An 18,969-nucleotide genomic window follows, 5' to 3' on the forward strand; every position below is an offset into this window, starting at 1 on the left:
TACTCGAGCCTGCTTGAATGTATTGGGAAAGATTCCAGTTGTGAGTGATGTGTTGATAATGTGTGTGAGTTCAGGTAAGATTGATGGAGAGGCAGCTTGCATAAGATGTGAGGAGATAGGGTCAAGTGGACAGGTGGTAGGATGGTTAGAAAGAAGCACTTTGGAGACCTCAGTCTCAGAGAGAGGAGAGAAAGAGGAAAACAGAGGATGGGATGTTGGAAGATAGTAGCTGTGGGTGTTAGGTGTAGAGAACTGGCTGCTGATGCTCACTACTTTGTCAGTAAAAAGCATGGCAAAGTCATCATCAGTCAGAAGTAAGAGATATACTGTATATATCCTTTTAAAATTGTGTCTAAGAACATAGACTTTGAATTGTTACTTTTTTGTTAGTGCAAATATAATAATTCTTTTAAACACTGTTGGGCTTCACATTTTGCCTAACAACAAACCTTTAACCATGTTAAATCACTGCAATTCTCATGGCTTGTTGCTCTCATAAGGAGTTTTTCAATTTAGTAAGTAGTGACACAAGAATACCTTTATTGCAAAACATTTTTATTCCAACGGACTGCAGAGTGTTATACAGAGGAGCATTTGTACATAAATAGAAGTGCTAGACAGCACTGCTGTTTGCTGTTACAAAATGAAAAAAGAACATATAGTACACTATTTACAAATGTCACTTCCTGCTGAGTGGCATAAAAGAAGGATTGTCAAATCCAAGAGGAGGTGCATTTTTGCATGCAATCACTGGGATACAGAAAAAAGTGACAGACCAAACTTCTTTGACTAGGTTTTCATAAAAGAAACAGACACAGGTAACAGTCCAAGTAGGCTGAGAGAATGTCTGTCAGGATTGTGTCGGCATAATATATTGGAATATTCTCCACCTCAAATATGTCCGGTGTCTGCCAAGGCTTTAAATGTTATCACCTCAGATTACGTCGCTCATCTAATCCTAATACAATTCCAAACGCAGTGTCCATTCATGGCACATCTTCAATTCAAAATAAGACAATTTTCTCAGACCTATATGTCTTATGGATTATAATCGGCCAATCAGCAGCTCTGAATTTGGGCCACTTCAGTCCAGCTGCTAAACTGGTTTGATGTTCATCAAAACTGTGCAACCAACACAAAGCAAAGCTTTTGATTTCTTCCCAGATAAAAAAAAAAAAAACAGCTTAAACCAGTCTAAGGTGGTTTGCTGGACAAGCTGGTCTGGTTTGATGGTCTTAGAGGGGTTTAGGGCAGCTTAAACCCAGCAAACACAGAATGTTTTCCTTAAGCATATGATTCCCATTTGGTTATTGTTTTGGGAACCAATTCTTAACATTCTAGAACATTCTTTAGGTTCTATTTTTTTTATAACCATAAACTAACGTTCTGGGAACGTTGCAGGGAGGTTTTTGTGTGATAACCTACAGTAAAAAGAACTTATAAAGAATGTATTCTAATGGTTATTTTTATAACCTTGAACTAACCTTCCAAGAACACTGCAGGGTTGATGATGTTTAATTTATTTTAATGATTAATTAAACAATGGATCAGAACACGACAAAGAATTGTAGATTTATTATTGATGTACTACAGGGTTGCAGAAAGGATATCAGAATACAGAGGTTAGAAAAACATAAGGAGAATGTTAGGAGAACATTCTCCAAACTTACAGGGAACATACTATTTAGAATTAAAAAAAATAAATAAAAAAAGCTTTCCTGGCTTACCTAAAGAGAACGTTAGAATGTCCATTTTGAGAATGTTCTGGAAACCAAAAAACTAACATATTCAGAACATTCTGTTAACCAAAAAGTCTTAGATGGGAACCAGCTGGTATCAACAAACCACCTTGGGCTGAACAAAAAAGATACTTTAAACATACCCATAATCTTAAAGGCAGCTATAATAAAATAATTAATTAAAGAAATCTTTCAAAAACGATTTCAAAATAACTCTTAGTACTTTTATTCAAGCTGATCTCAATCAAACTTACCAAAGAAGCCAAACAATCAAAACCAATTAACTGTCTTTGAAAGATAAAACACTCCAAATGAAATATGATGACAGTCAAATCAGTAAAAGTGTGTTCGTATGCACTCGAAATTACATACATACATGCAGACAACTACACAAACAGGATACTTGAACACATCTCTAACATGTATCTACAACTTCACTCATGAACACAAACACAAGGTTATCATACTCATGACATGACAATAAACCTAAAGCTTAGGGCTCTTTTTCAGAAATATGTCACTCAAATACAGCTTATCATGTTAAACACACATGATACGTTAATATATGGCATGAGTTTTAAAATGACATTTCTCATTTTCTTAATTCTCATTTCTTTTCTTGAATTTGTGTTTTTGAAAAACAGCTGATCAACAAGTAATAAACATTTTAAGGGAAATCCAATTAAAATGGAATCAACTGACATACAGAGATGCAACACATTTTGCCAAAACAATGTAAAACGTAGCGTACTTCTGAATGCACAGTATATACTGTACACTGCGTACTATTTTACCATATGTAGTATGTGAAAAAGTGTAATGTGTAACGATAAATGTTTCAAAAATTGTCATCACATGACCTCATTAAGTTGCATTTTTAATTCAGAGTGTCATCCAGTTTTCATCCCAGAAATAAATATGGTCAATTAAAAAATTATAATCCAAGTTTGTGTAAAAATGCCTTAACGTTTAGAAGTCTAATCAAATAATCTGTCACGTTAAAAATGATTAGCGAACAGCTAACAAATTCTTTAACAAGTTCTTAAAACATTTTCCAAACGTTACATTGTGGTTGTGTGAACATAAATATATCCAGTATTCTTAACAAAAGTAGAAGGTTATTTAAAGGTTAGCATAACATTCCTGAAAACGTGAAAACCTTTTTAGAATAATAACTTTTAATAAAACATTTGTTTATACTAATAACATTTTAAGGGTGTTCCCTATTATGCTAGTAACATTGTAAATATGTTTAATTAACATTGTTAACAACATTCGTTCTTAAACTTTAGCCTTTAGTTGCTGGAACGTTCTCTGTTCGGTTGCATGTTTTGGCAAATGTAGTAGGAGTTATATGGCAGTATTCTAATCTTAATACAGCCCAAGTCAAAACAGTGCTGGACAACTCCGTATAGCACTTAATTACATAATGAGGCAATTAAAAAATGTAAATATGAATAAACAACAGGACAGTAATTGTTATTTCAAAGTGACTCTATTTTCCACCTCTGCATAATTCTGCAGAAGAGCTACAATCATTATTTCTTATGCCTTTGAACACTCATTCACAGTACTCTGGCGCCCCCTTCAGTGTTGGTCTGGTACTTAAAGTGAACTACTAGTTGCATAACATTGGAAATAAATTGGAATAAACAGCAATTACAACCAATGCCCTCATCAGAACCTTCAAATAATCACATAACATCTTTCACCATATAAAAAAATGAAAAACAGCCTTACACTTCTTCAGGCCTTAAGATTGGTTCATTAGTTAGTGCTAAGAGGTTTGACAAGCAAAAACACGTAATATAAAAGTCATAAACAAATACTGTTTAAAAACTGATATCCACTTAAAAAAGTACTAAAGCTGAAGATTTAAGGAAAACTTTGGCTTAAATAAACATTAATGTGTCTGACTATAGAATAGAGCAATGGTTCTGTGCGTATCAGTGAATGGAGACGTCGCTTATTTCATACAATACAGTGATTGAACTGAACGACATGTTATTCGGTTTGACACAGTAGCAACAGATGAACAGTTAATAAACATACAGTATACATGTGGAATATGCTGTTTTGTAATACTTAATAATACCGACATAAATGGGGAAGTTTTGGCATCAGACTGAAGAGAGAGATTTTGAAAGACGAGATATTTAAATGCCTGTTTTGAGTTTTAGAGATGGCTCACATGCTATGGAAAATGTAATGTAATGCTTCAAAGTAAAACTTCAAAATAAAACAGGTAGCAAATTGAATTAATCACAGAGTTTGTTCATTGTTTCAAAAATGGTAACACTATCTATGAAATATGTATATTTATTGCATTTTAAAGGTGTTTAATGCTTCATAAAGTATTACATAATACCTTATAATATACATTGCAATCACTTTTGGTGAATTTGAATTCTGATGTCGATCATCATGTGTTTAAATGCACTTTAAGGGTTATTACATTATAAAATAATTACAAAATATAATAATTCATGTAAGTGTGGTTTTATAACAGTTATTGTAAAAGAATTATAAATGCACTATACTGCCTTAAAAATACCTTTGAAATGCATTTTATGCAAACCTCAAAATGCTAAAAAAAAAAAAAAATCTTTCCAAAAGCTTATGTTCAAAACATTTGAATAGTCTTTAACCAACAGGTGATTATGACAGTATACATAATAAATAAAATGATGGCATTATGTCTAAATTCATGGGTATTCATAACAAGAAAACAGAAACAAAAACATTGTTTTGTCAATAATAATGCCAGTGGCAGCTGTGAGGTTTCGTAAAACACACTGTTCTCACGCTGTCACCGTTATCACATTCCACACTCTTCATCTGCCAATGGCGGCAAAACTTTCACTATTCAACACTTTAACACCAAAACACTCTCTCCTGATCGATACAGTTCTGTAGTATATATACTGTTTTGGTAAAGTCCACCAGGAACTGGGAAACGTATGAAAGGCAAATTATTAACAGTGCAATTTGCAGTTTCACACATCAGAACTGTTGAAAAAACTAAAAATAAAACGCAAGAGCGACCATTTTCATTATGGCATCAGTGTGAAATTTCACGCGAGAAAAATAACATCATACACATTTGTGATGACATGAGGGTATTTAAATATTGATGTATTTCTATTACAAGTTCCACTATTCAGATTAAGAGACAACACGAGTCTGTCAAACTGTGGAGTCCAGGATGTATACCAGTGTTTACTCAACTCACAGAGGTGTCTGTATCGTCTTTTAAGGCCTGAGGTTTAAAATCCCCTTAAACGAGCAGGGAGAGTATTGCGACAGTAAAGTTGGATAAAATAGGATTATGCATAAAGACTCGGATTACTGTGAAATAACATTTTTACAAGGACAACATAATAGACTTGAATACTTATAGGGCATATTCCCTATGATATAATCCAAACAATGGATTACATCAAACCAAAATAGTGCGTGACAAAGAGGTTATAGGCCATAGTGAGTCTTATTTTGTATTGTATTAAAACTGTAATTTGACTAAATACCATAATTGACTCCATATTGTATTGTTTCCCTGTTAAAAAAGGCATTATTCCATTGTGGATAAGTTCATATTGGCTAACAGAGACCAGATTACAACTAAACCTCCTTGAATTAAGGTCCATATTGTTGTTAAGCAGCACCCCAGCATAACGTTCAACAGAAATCACACTTTTAAGACAAAGTGCAAAATGGAAGCCATTTTCTTTCAGAAAAGAAAACTGGATGTGGTAATACTGTTGGACCACAGTGAAAATCCATAATACAAATTGGAATCTTTCAAGCAGTCCAGCTCACAGATAGACAGAACGATAGATCGATAAACAGATCCAGCAATAGACAGAACGGTCAAATCTATATGGATAGAACGATATACTGAATGAAAGAACGATTCACAGACAGGCAGACAGATATATGAATGAAACAGTGATTGACAGACAGACAGATAGATAGATAGATAGATAGATAAGAATGAAAGAGTGGTTGAGAGACAGACAGACAGACAATAATGAAAGAGTGATTGAAAGACAGACAAGAATGAAAGGGTGGTTGACAGACAGACAGAAAAGAATGAAAGAAAGATAGACAGATAGTTAGATAGATAGGCAGGCATTATGGGCACATGTTTCCACTGTATCGCTCTAATGCAACTCCAATGCAGTTTACTTAAAGCTGCAGCAATCCATGTGCAAAAACAAAACAAATGTTAAATGAAGACAATGAACAAATGTCCAAAGAGTCTTCTCAGTTCTCCACCATTGAGGCAATTGGCACGTTCATTGAGTTTCTGTGACTGGTCTTTGAACAGCTCTAATGCTGTTTTTGCTTTAGCGATTTGAACAGTCAGATTCTCCAAACAGTTCCACAGGGTTTCAAAGAGGTCCATTGGTCATGAGTGACACCTACAGCTTATCTCTTTGTACCACAGGTCACACATCTGTGATTTCACCACACTCACCTCATCCTAGCCCACTTAATCTTGTTCCCGCCTCTTCTGACGGCAAGTTTGCTGTTGGGTTTGTTAGTTAATGAGCCTGTCCATTCAGAGCGTGGCCAAGATCCGTGAGAATGAGATGATGACAGTGAATATTGTCTGGCCCACACCGAACACCAAAGCTTCCAACGGAGCCATGTCCCTCCCTGCCACACGATATACACCTGCCACTGCTGCACCTAAGACAACAGACAATAACTCATATCTTTGAAGTTGCTTTTTTTGTGATTAAGGCCAGAAACATCCTTTACACAAGTGCTCGAATGCAAAAGCTTGGCCAAAGCATTGCCAACGAGCGGTCCATTTAATCATGCTCAACTGCAAACCTCAGTGCTCAAGGTGGCGATAGAGCAGGGCTGGCTCTGGCCAAATTGATGCCCTATGAAGAGTTAGGGTTAGTTTCTGGTACCCCCCAAGGGAATTATATGCGTACAGGTAGTGGCGGTCAAAAGTCTGTGCCATTAAACTGGATGTGACATTATTCAGGTACATTGCTATAAATATATTGCTATAAATTAAACTTATTTGTTCAGCAATATTGACTACGTTTACATGGACACTAGAAAGCAGCTTATTGCGAGAAAGTGGCGTTCTATCAGGAAGACTCGCAGACTTGAGTGAAATTTAAAATGACATTTATTTGATGAATATAAAACAGAAATGTAATGTCTCTCTTTGGCATAAGCCTCGTCTGACGGTCCGAAGAAGCTGTACTCGGAACCGTCATATCCTGCTGGAGATAGGAGGCAGGGGTGAGGAGGCAGGGGCGAGGAGCCTACCCCCGTGTAGGATGGGACTCAACTGGTGGTGGTGAGGTGCTGGAGGTTGCTGTGTTAGCACACTGAAACAGCAATGTGATAGATTGTGAGCAGACTTATAAAGCAATGGCCTACATGTGATAGGCTAGGAGTTACCTAGCTAATGGTGTGATGATGTACAGCTGCTAGTCTTCCCGCTAGAACTATGCTGCGCTTATATTTCCCATTTATATGCACTGTATAAGTGGCATACTCTTTACTCCCGTATACATGCGGCTCGGTCAGTACGCAGCTTTCTCCACAGCAACGTAATTTCCTTGCAAAGTTTGTGTAAATAACATACATGGGATCCAAGGATCACCTCTCTATTTTATTCTCTGTTTCTTCACTTTATTCCCAGATATTCCAGAGTTGTTGCTGTGTTTGTTTCCTTAACTTTCTATCGCAACCTGCAGTGGAGTTGCGCTGCAATAGTGGGTCTTCCCTCTTTTGTCAAACTCCAGGATTCCCTCAATGTACTAGAGCATATAAGGGAAAATGAGGGACTGTTGATATTTTACACTGGAGTGTATAAATGGGTATATAGTGTATGTGCTTTTCACACTGTACTAACAGAATTGTTGAATTCTTTCCGCTGTGCTGACTGGTTGTTGGGCTCAATCCTATGACATTTGTTATCCAGTCTGTTCAAGCACAAAAGAACGGCGCTTATGCATTCACATGGCCACATAAGCCAGTTCTCCAGGAGAAACCTAGGTGTGTTAAACCGATTTCTCTTAAACCCATCAGCAGTGTTAGGAAATCGGCGTTCTCGTTTACATAACGTTTCAGAATGCTACTTTCTGAAAAAAACCCTGGAATTAAATGTTTTCTTAAGTGCATGTAAACGTGGTCATTCTCTTCAAACTGTTGCTCCGTATTTGATTTGAAATAAAAAATTCACTTGCAAGAGGAAACTATTCATACTAATATCCACTATAGCGCCCCTTGTGGCAATGTGGAGAATGCAACAAATATTTGTGTCGTGTAATGATTTGCAGTCTGACACAATTTGGAATGCAACTATGCACAAAATCAAGTTTGCGAAGTTAGAAGTTTCTGTGTTCATGTTCTTGTGTAAAGTATGTTTCTGACTTAACACTTAATTATTTTCAAAGGTTACATTTCCCAATATCCATGGTTTCCACGCTTTTTTTTGTTGTTGGGGGCGCAACGTTGATCGTTTTGCCATCAGTCCTGGAGGAGGAGTGCCCCTTGATCATTTCCCTGTCAGTCAAGATGGGGTCTTTACTAGTGCTGCAACTAACTATTGTTTTGATAATCGACTAATCTAACGATTATTAAAACGATTATTCGACTATTCTGGCAATTATTGCAATGATTAAACATTAGCTTTTAACCAACTATTCAGCTTGTGACCAGACTTAAAAGGTTGTATTAAACGTGCTTACTAACAATAAAGAGGACAAAATCATTTTTTAAAAATACTTCTAAATGACATTCACTGAATTAAAGGAGAAAAATCACTGCAAAAAATTATCAAGTGTTTTTGTCTTGTTTTCCATTTAAAATTGTCTAAAAATTCTTAAAACAAGATACATTTACTTGAGAAACAAAGATTTTTAGACTTGCTTTAAGAGAATATATCTTAAATATAAGTGTATTTTATATATAAGTGTATTTTTTTCACTTGGTTATACTTCAGTGAGTGCAGTAAAGACAAAATATACTTATATTCAAGATATATTCTCTAAAAGCAAGTCTAAACATCTTATATGCTGCTTTTCAGTTGAACGCATCTTATTTTAAAGGATTTTTACATATTTTTAGATATTTGTATTTTTAATATTATATTCAAAATTCTCAGATAACCATTTTTTCTTCTGCAGTATAGCTGCTAAAGTAAATGTACGTTGTTTTAAAGGAGTTTTAGATATTTATATTGGAAAACAAGCCAAAACAAAAACAAATCAAAAATGTATTTTGTTGCAGTGTATAATGGGGCGAAGACTACCCTCTCTCACCTTTCTGTTCACTTCAATCCATCTTTAACTCACAAAAAAAAAAAACTTTCTCTTATTAATAAAGCTGCATATTGTCAATTTTCTTCACGATAAGAAATGCACGGTGACGCATATATTATGATTCAATAAGTTGTGAGTCATCACGTTATAATCTAGCTGTATTAAGCGAGCATGCTCGAGGGACGAGCGTCCCCGTGACAGAGTGTGCATCAGCCGGGTGCAGTTTCAATCTCTCCCCTTTAGATCGGGACACATCACGCAACTCATAGAAGAGGTGCTGACCGCACAGAGAAATGCCGGTTTCGGAGTTTGTAGTTATTTACATGATCTGCTTCCTTATTATTTGAACTTTAATAAAGGTATAACATATTAAACATAACTGATGTAACGATGTAGCGCCGGGTTGTTTCCATTAAAGACGCACGACACGCAAGTTTTGCTTAAACACAGCGGCAGCACCGGCTGCGCTAATTCCACAACGAGAGTGCTTCTCTATTTACTTATTTGGTATTTTTGTATAAAATCGCTCATACTTTGCGATTTACATCATCTGAAGCTGTTTGGAAAGTGTAGTGTGCAAACGACTATTCGAAAATGAAAATTATTGTAGACATTTATCTATCGTCGCCATTGTCGATAACGTCAACTAATCTTTTCAGCTCCCATAAACGAGTCAAATATAGTTCATTTTGTTAGAGCATGTCTACATCAAACTCTTATCTCAAAATAGCAATAAAAGTTCCTGTTGATATTTCATGATATTTCCCCATTAAAGCAAGAATTCGAGAGAGGAATATGCTTTCAGGGCATTGTATGGGATAGACTCTGATTGACAGACATTAAAGATTTAAGCCAAAGACTGAATGTCACAAGATGCACACTTTACCCTACTTCAGAAATTTATGTTCTTTAATGTGGTGTCTGGCTGTTATTAAATGTTTCAGATTGTTCACATGTGTCTAAAAGCCTGTGTGTGTGTGTTTGTGTGTAGGTTAATGTATCTGTAAGCTGCTGTGCATGACTGTTAATGTATGTGTGTTTATAAGTGCCCAATCTCTCTGCCCAATCCACATAAATTATAAAGCAAACCTCTGGGAGGGGCAGTTCAGCTACTGTATATTTAAGATATTCAGTGATGAGGAAAGCAGAAGTGAGTGTGTACTGACTGGTGATGACTCCTCCGGTAAGAGAGGCCAGAAAGCCCACACTGATGAGCACCAGTGTGATGAGACGACCTCGCTTATGACGCTGTAGTGTCACACACATGAGCAGACCAACAGCGCTGTGAACGAACAGAGATGAGAAGAGACACCACAGGAACACCCAGTACCACATCTCTGTGGAGACAAAACACACACACAAACACACACAGAGAGAACAAACCAGTTTGAAAGTTATAGTGGCTGGTTTAAAAAGAAATGCAGCTGAGGAGCATTGCTTTGAGAAGTATGTACATGAATAGGCTATATGAACAATGTGAACATGTCACAGGTCTGTTTAGAACTGAAATGTATTGTACAGAATGGGATACTAGTGTACTGCATTCTGTGCAGCATATGCTGGATACTGCTTACCATTTTTTTTTTTATAAATTGTATGTGAAACAGTATGTAGTATGCAACAATTTCGAAGAGTAACATGCTACATTGACACAAAAAGAGCTCATTATTTTTTTGACTGAATCTATTAAGTGCGATTCATACAAAACTACGTCTTGAATACACAGGCAACAATACTAAGTTCTTTTGATATTTTTTTAAAGTAATAAAATGTAATTTAGTGTAACCGTCATGAAACAAGTAATAAATGAATGAATGAATGAATAAATAAATAAATAAATAAAAGTCTCACTAAAAGATGATCTGTTGGCAAAAGAAATGTCGGCATGAGCAGTGCAGATTAGTCATTTATATTTTTCTTAAAAAAAAAAAAGCAGTGCAACAAATTTTTTAATTTTAAAATATATATATATATATATATATATATTTTACATTTACAATTTTTAAAATGCAACACAAAACCAATGTTGGTTGCTATTTTGTTGTCATTTATATTACTATATTTTTATTATTATTTTTTTTTTTTTTACCTTGTAAAATATGTCTGAAAACATTTTAAGTTGATTAAGTTGTGTACACTTATGAACTCTAGGTGCAAAGTATTTTAATACATTTTAGTTGACGGTTGCATAACATGACATTTTTTTTTTAAGTCATAATATATATACTGCATACAGTGATGTGAAAAAATATTTGCCCCCTTCCTGATTTATTCTATGTTTGTGTATTTTTCATTCTAAATTGTTTTAGATCTTCAAATGAGATATAACATAAAACAAAGGCAACCTGAGTAAACACAAAATACAGTTTTCAAATATGTGTATATATATATATATATATATATATATATATATATATATATATATATATATATATATATATCACATATATTTTATTGAAGCAAAAATGTATCCAAGACCTATATCACCCATTTGAAAAACTAACTGCCCCCTTAAATTTAATAGCTGGTTGTGCCACCTTTAGCAGCAACAACTTCAACCAAACGCTTCCGATAACTGGAGATCAGTCTTTCACATCGCTGTGGTGGAATTTTGGCTCACTCTTCTTTGCAGAACTGCTTCAGTTCAGCCACATTGGAGGGTTTTCGAGCATGAACTGCCCATTTCAGGTCCTGCCACAGCATCTCAATCAGGTTCAAGTCAGGACTTTGACTAGGCCACTCCAAAACTTTAATTGTGCTTCTTTTGAGCCATTCAGAGGTGGACTTACTCCTATGCTTGGATCATTGTCTTGCTGCATAATCCAGTTGTGCTTGAGCTTCAACTCACGGACTGATGACCGGATGTTCTCCTTTAGGATTTTCTGGTACAGAGCAGAATTCATGTTTCCCTCAATTATTGCAAGTCGCCCTGAAGCAGCAAAGCATCCCCACACCATCACACTACCACCATCATGCTTGACCGTAGGATTGATGTTCTTTTTGTGGAATTCTGTGTTTGATTTACGCCAGATGTAACGGGACCCCTGTCTTCCAAACAGTTCCACTTTCGACTCATCAGTCCACAGAACATTCTCCCAAAAGGTTTGAGGATCATCAAGGTGTGTTTTGGCAAAATTCAGATGAGCCTTAATGTTCCTCTGGGTCGTATTTTTGTATGTGGTTGTATTTTTTTCACTTGGTTATACTTCTGCGAGTGCAGTATAGTCAAAATATACTTATATTCAAGATCTATTCTCTAAAAGCAAGTCTAAATATCTTATATGCTGCTTTTCAGGTAAATGTATCTAGTTTTAAGTATTTTTAAAGTATTTTTTAATATTTAATATTATATTCAACATTCTCTGATACATTTTTTTTTTCTTCTGCAGTATAGCTGCTAAAGTAAATGTACGTTGTTTTAAAGGAGTTTTAGATATTTATATTGGAAAACAAGCCAAAACAACAACAAATCAAAAACATACTCACCTTTTTATTCACTTGATTTCGATCCATCTTTATCTCACAAGAAACAAACTCTTCTTAAAAGAGCTGTGTATCGTGGATTTTCTTCCCGATAAGATCACACACCACAACATATGTGTTATGATTCGATATGTCATGCGCAATCATGTAATAATCTAGCTGCAGCAACCGTGGCGAGGGAGTGTGCATCAGCCGGGTGCAGTTTCAATCTCTCCCTGGGTGAGATTGATCAGGTGACTTCATGCAACTCATAGAAGAGGCACTGACCGCACAGAGAAATGCCAGTTTTGGAGTTTGTACTTATTTACATGACATGCTTACTTATTGTTTTAACTTTAATAAAGGATGCATTAAAGATATAAGGGCAGGTGTTTTCTTTAAAGATGCTCTGACATACACGTTTTTAAGCATAAGCGGAACGGCAGCTCTGGCTCCGCTTATTCCACAACGAAAGTGCTTCTATATTATTCTTAGTTTGTAATTTTGTATAATTCCCTCATACTTTGCGATCTACATCACCTTAAGCTGTTTGGAATGTGTAGAGTGCATCTGGACTGTGAGCTGTGTGTTCTTCCTCTCCTCAGTCAGGCGCGAACTGAAGTGCTCCTCTGGCGTGCCATCATTAGAGTTTAATATGACCTCATGTTATGTTAAATGACATCAAACGACTATTCTACAACGAAAAAATTTTGTTGACATTGTCGATAACGTCGAATAATCATTTCAGCCCTATAGTGGAGTCATGAACAGTGATCTTTATTAATGCGAGAGAGGCCTGCAGTTCCTTGGATGTTGTCCTTGGCTTTTTTGTGACTTTCTGGAGTTGTCGTCAATGTGCTGTTGGAGGAATTTTGGAAGGTCGGCCACTTCTGGGAAGGTTCACTACTGTGCCAAGTTTTCTCCATTTGGAGATAATGGCTCTCATTTTTTTTTTTTTTTTGAGTCCCAGAGCCTTTGAAATAGCTTTGTAACCCTTCCCAGACTGATGTATTTTAATCACCTTTTTTCTCATCATTTCTGGAATTTCTTTCAACCTTGGCATAGTGTGCTACTGGGTGAGAACTTTTAGCCAACTTCATGCTGCTGAAAAAGTTCTATTTAGGTGTTGATTTGATTGAACAGGGCTGGCAATAATCAGGCCCAGGTGTGTCTAGTCCAGCTGAACCCCATTATGAATGCAATTTCATAGATATGGGGATTTAGTAACTAAGGGGGCAAATACTTTTTCACACAGGTCTGGTTGGTATTGGATAACTTTTTTTTTTTAAAACAATTTAGTATGAGATATACACAAAATCAGAAGAAATCAGGATTTTTTTTTTTTTTTTTTTTTTTTTTTTGAAAATGCAATAAATGTTACTTCAAAATTTTATGAAACACAGATATTACATTTCTTCGAAATTGACATGTGTTTTAAACTAGCATATTCATTCTATACCCAGTGCAGTGTGCTCTGTTGCTTAAAAGTATGTTTTACACTGTAAACATACTTCATATTGAACAAGTAGTGGTATGATAGTATGCTATTCTGAACATTTATTATACTTAGTGATTTCATGGGCCACTCTGCCACTTCAATTAATGACACTAAGTTGTTGTGTGTTTCTTGTGTTGCCTTTCTCATAAAAGTTCCGCTTTCTTGAGCAAAGAGGAAACACTAAGTGAGGGACCTCTGTTAAAGGAACAGTACTAGACTAGAGTTCATACTCAACACTTTCCATGTCATACACACTCAGAGTAACTACTACAACAAGAATGAGCTCCATTAGGGTAAATCTCACAAATAAAACAAGTCAAGGTATCATTTCACCCCAAAATCAGAAGAAAGAACTTATAATTTCTATTTTGCAAAACAAACTGAGGCCTATTTTTACATTAGGACCATTTCTATTTTTTTATTTTTTTTTTTATTCATTGTGATTAAATTAATTGTCTTCAAGCAATATATAATTGATTGATTTCTTGAAATATGGTGCAGTTAAAGTCTTGAGTCTTTAATAAGACAGAACACAGTGAATCGCTGTGGGCACTTTGAGACTGCTTTTATTTAGATGCCTCATTCACGTAGCTCTGAGTAAATGGACAGTTTGGCTCTGTTAATATACACCCTGGAAGAGAATCAATCGGCTCTTTGGTGTTCTAGAAGATTCCAGGACCTCTTAACTCAACCACGAAACTTATAATCAAACTGCTGTTGTCATGAACTACGGTAAATGAAGGGCACTTCCGCATAAACAAAAAATGCTTGAGAAATCACACACAGGAATACTGCTGACAACCGTTATTTAACTTGTCAAAGGGAACGTGTCAAAAATGTACAGCTAACTTGCACATGCAATGCCGTATAGTGCTGATACAGCTCTGTGCCCTTAGGCATAAAAAAATAAATAAAAATAAACAGGCATTAAATCATTAACATCTAAGGATGTAATAGTGTTTTGTGTTAATTTAATACACAACATGACAGAACAAATAATGAGAACTTTAATCCAGTGTAAAGACTGACACATGCATGTGCACGATGTATTAATTTATCTATAAGCTGCCACTCACAAGCTAAGACGTAATGTCCAGACACAAGGGCCTTTGTGCTGTAGGTATGCAAACAGTACACACGCGCACACACACACCAATATTAACGGGCAAACGACAGCTACAGAGTGAGACATTTATCAAACTGTGTTATCAGTAAATTGAGCCAAACACAAAAGCCTCAGACAGCACAGCCATGCAGTGCCAGTAACACAAATGCAGTTCTTAAGAGATGGCACTGCCTACTACCTAAGCCACAAAAAAGCACTGTGGCAGAGAGATACCAGACTAGAGACATTATAGCACAGAAATGATGGAAAAGAGACACTATGGCACAGAGATACTGGACAAGAGACTATAGAACTGAGAAACTTGACAAGAGACAATATAGCTACAGAGATACTAGACGAGATAAACACATTTACACAGAGGTAGTAAAATAGACATTTTAGCACAAACATATATATGAGAAGAGACATTTGAGCACAGAAATACTGAAAAAGAAAGTAATTTCAGCACAGATATAATGGAAAGAGACACTTTAGAACAGTGGCACTACAACACTGAGATAAAAAGGTGCTGTGGTAGCTCAGCGGTTAAGGCTCTGGGTTACTGATCAGAAAGTTGGGGGTTCAAGCCCCAACACTGCCAAGATGCCACTGTTGGGCCCTTGAGCAAGGCCCTTGACCCTATCTGCTCCAGGGGTGCTGTATCATGGCTGACCCAGCACTCTGACCCCCAGCCTAGCTGGGATATGTGGAAAAAAAAAAAGAATTTCACTGTATATGTGCAAAATGTATAATGTGTGATAAATAAAGGAAATTAGTAATTATTATTAAACACTATAGCACAGAGATGTTGGACAGGAGACACCATAGCACAAAGATGTTTGACAAGAGACACTATAGCACAGAGATACTAGACAAGAGACATTATAGCAAAAAAGATGCTGGACAAGAGACACTATAGCACAGAGATACTAGACAAGAGATTCTTTAGCACAGAGATACTAGACAAGAGACATTATAGCAAAAAAGATGATGAACAAGAGACACTAGCACAAAGATGCTGGACAAGAGACACCATAGCACAGAGATACTAGACAAAAGACAGTATAGCACAGAGATACTAGACAAGAGACAGTACAGCACAGAGATACAAGACAAGAGATTCTTTAGCACAGAGATACTAGACAAGAGACTGTATAGTACAGAGATACTAGACAAGAGACTATAGCACAGATATGCTGGACAAGAGACACTATAGTACAGAGATACTAGACAAGAGACACTATAGCACAGATATGCTGGACAAGAGACACTACAGCACAGAGATACTAGACATGAGGCACTAAAGCACAGATATACTAGACAAGAGATGGTACAGTACAGAGATACTAGACAAGAGACACTATAGCACAGATACTGTATGCTGGACAAGAGACACTATAGCACAGAGATACTAGACAAGAGACACTATAGCACAGAGATACTAGACAAGAGACACTATAGCACAGAGATACTAGACAAGAGACATTATAGCAAAAAAGATGCTGGACAAGAGACACTATAGCACAGAGATACTAGACAAGAGATTCTTTAGCACAGAGATACTAGACAAGAGACAAAATAGCACAGATATGATGGACAAGAGATACTATAGTACAAAGATGCTAGACAAGAGACACAAGAGATACTAGGCAAGAGACACTATAGCACAGATATGCTGGACAAGAGACACTACAGCACAGAGATACTAGACAAGAGACACTAAAGCACAGAGATACTAGACAATAGACTGTATAGTACAGAGATACTAGACAAGAGACTATAGCACAGATATGCTGGACAAGAGACACTATAGTACAGAGATACTAGACAAGAGACACTATAGCACAGATATGCTGGACAAGAGACACTACAGCACAGAGATACTAGACATGAGGCACTAAAGCACAGATATACTAGACAAGAGATGGTACAGTACAGAGATACTAGACAAGAGACACTATAGCACAAATATGCTGGACAAGAGACACTATAGCACAGATACTGTATGCTGGACAAGAGACACTATAGCACAGAGATACTAGACAAGAGACACTAAAGCACAGAGATACTAGACAAGAGACACTATAACACAGATATGCTGGACAAGACACAAAATAGCACAGAGATACTAGACAAGAGACACTAAAGCACAGAGATACTAGACAAGAGACACTATAACACAGATATGCTGGACAAGAGACAAAATAGCACAGAGATACTAGACGAAAGACACTAGCACAGATATGCTGGAAAAGAGACACTGTAGCACAAAGATGCTGGACAAGAGACACTACAGCACAGAGATACTAGACAAGAGACACTAAAGCACAGAGATACTTGACAAGAGACTGTATAGTAAAGAGATACTAGACAAGAGACACTATAGCACAAAGATGCTGGACAAGAGACACTATAGAACAGATATGCTAGACAAGAGACATTATAGCACACAGATACTAGACAAGAGACACTAAAGCACAGAGATACTAGACAAGAGACTGTATAGTACAGAGATACTAGACAAGAGACACTATAGCACAAAGATGCTGGACAAGAGACACTATAGCACAGATATGCTAGACAAGAGACATTATAGCAAATAAGATGCTAGACAAGAGACACTATAGCACATAGATACTAGACAAGAGACAGTATAGCACAGACATACTAGACAAGAGACAGTATAGCACAAATATGCTGGACAAGAGACACTATAGCACAGAGATACTAGACAAGAGACACTAAAGCACAGATATACTAGACAAGAGACCATATAGTACAGAGATACTAGACAAGAGACACTACAGCACAGATATGCTGCACAAGAGACACTACAGCACAGATACTGTATGCTGGACAAGAGACACTGTAGCACAGAGATACTAGACAAGAGACACTAAAGCACAGAGACACTAGACCACATGGACTGAGCATAACAGAGACATTGACACAAAGAGATTATGGAACACAGAGACACTAAAGCACAGGTTTAATTGACTGCACGCTGATGCATTCTAAATACCTTCCATCTGTGTGCTACTGACCCACATTGTCAGATAATGCTTAGTCATTATTTTAAAACTCACAAAGACTCCCATATTTCATCTAAAGATAACAGCACAGTTCTCATCACACATTAAACACAACATCATATAAAATGACTCAACCAAGTACCAAAGAAAAGTCACAACAAAATGGGTGCCAGGCCATGGTAGGTCTCGCTAGGCTTACTAGCAAAATGTTTGCATTTATACAATGGCATGTAAAAGCTATTGTATATTTTGTAAGGTAGTTGTTTGAAATAAAAAATAAAAAAAAACAAGGCACGTGTCAGTGTCAAGCATTCTGCTTGTGAAAGGCCTCTTTAAACACCCTGGGCTCTCGGTGTGTCAACAAAGCAGTTTCTGAGGTTACAATGAGCCTCTTTTGTCTGGCTGTCAACACAGTGTAGCAGTCACAAAGACTAACACTGTTCTTTAACATCAGCATACTGTATAATGACGCACAGGGCATCCATGCCAGACAACACTGGACCTTAACCACAGTGAAAATACAAATATCCAAACTTATCTCATTCTAATTAAGCTAACAGGCGAATAAACAAACCTATAATTACTAAGCGGTATCTGAAAATGTGGCGAACCACAATAAGCATAAAAAAATGGAAAGAAAAAAAGAGAAGCTAAAAAGAGATAATGATCAAACAAATAAAGAAGTATTGCATAGCTCCAGAGCAATACTGTTCTCATGGTTGAAACTTTTGTTTTCAAGACAGCTTAAAATGTCTTTATTTCCACACAGGAAACTCGCATATTGAGATAACTGTAACTTTATTTATCATGGGTACAATGGCTGTTTCTATCTTGG

The 18,969-nt window shown here is 36.4% G+C and overlaps 1 protein-coding gene across 1 annotated transcript in view; it reads right to left on the bottom strand.

Moving 5' to 3' along the window:
* Nucleotides 1-456: 456 nt before the first annotated feature.
* The window catches only part of LOC127420902 (transmembrane protein 170B-like), a 31,254-nt gene continuing 12,741 nt past the window's right edge, over nt 457-18,969 (bottom strand). The window contains exons 2-3 of the mRNA XM_051663509.1: nt 10,204-10,374; nt 457-6,434 (exon numbers count right to left, since the gene is read on the bottom strand). Of these exons, the coding sequence (XP_051519469.1) occupies nt 6,304-6,434; nt 10,204-10,374 (302 nt within the window). The 3' untranslated portion in view covers nt 457-6,303. The remainder of the gene's footprint in view (nt 6,435-10,203; nt 10,375-18,969) is intronic.

The sequence above is a fragment of the Myxocyprinus asiaticus genome, chromosome 30 (genome assembly GCF_019703515.2).
Source record: "Myxocyprinus asiaticus isolate MX2 ecotype Aquarium Trade chromosome 30, UBuf_Myxa_2, whole genome shotgun sequence".
NCBI lineage: Eukaryota > Metazoa > Chordata > Actinopteri > Cypriniformes > Catostomidae > Myxocyprinus > Myxocyprinus asiaticus.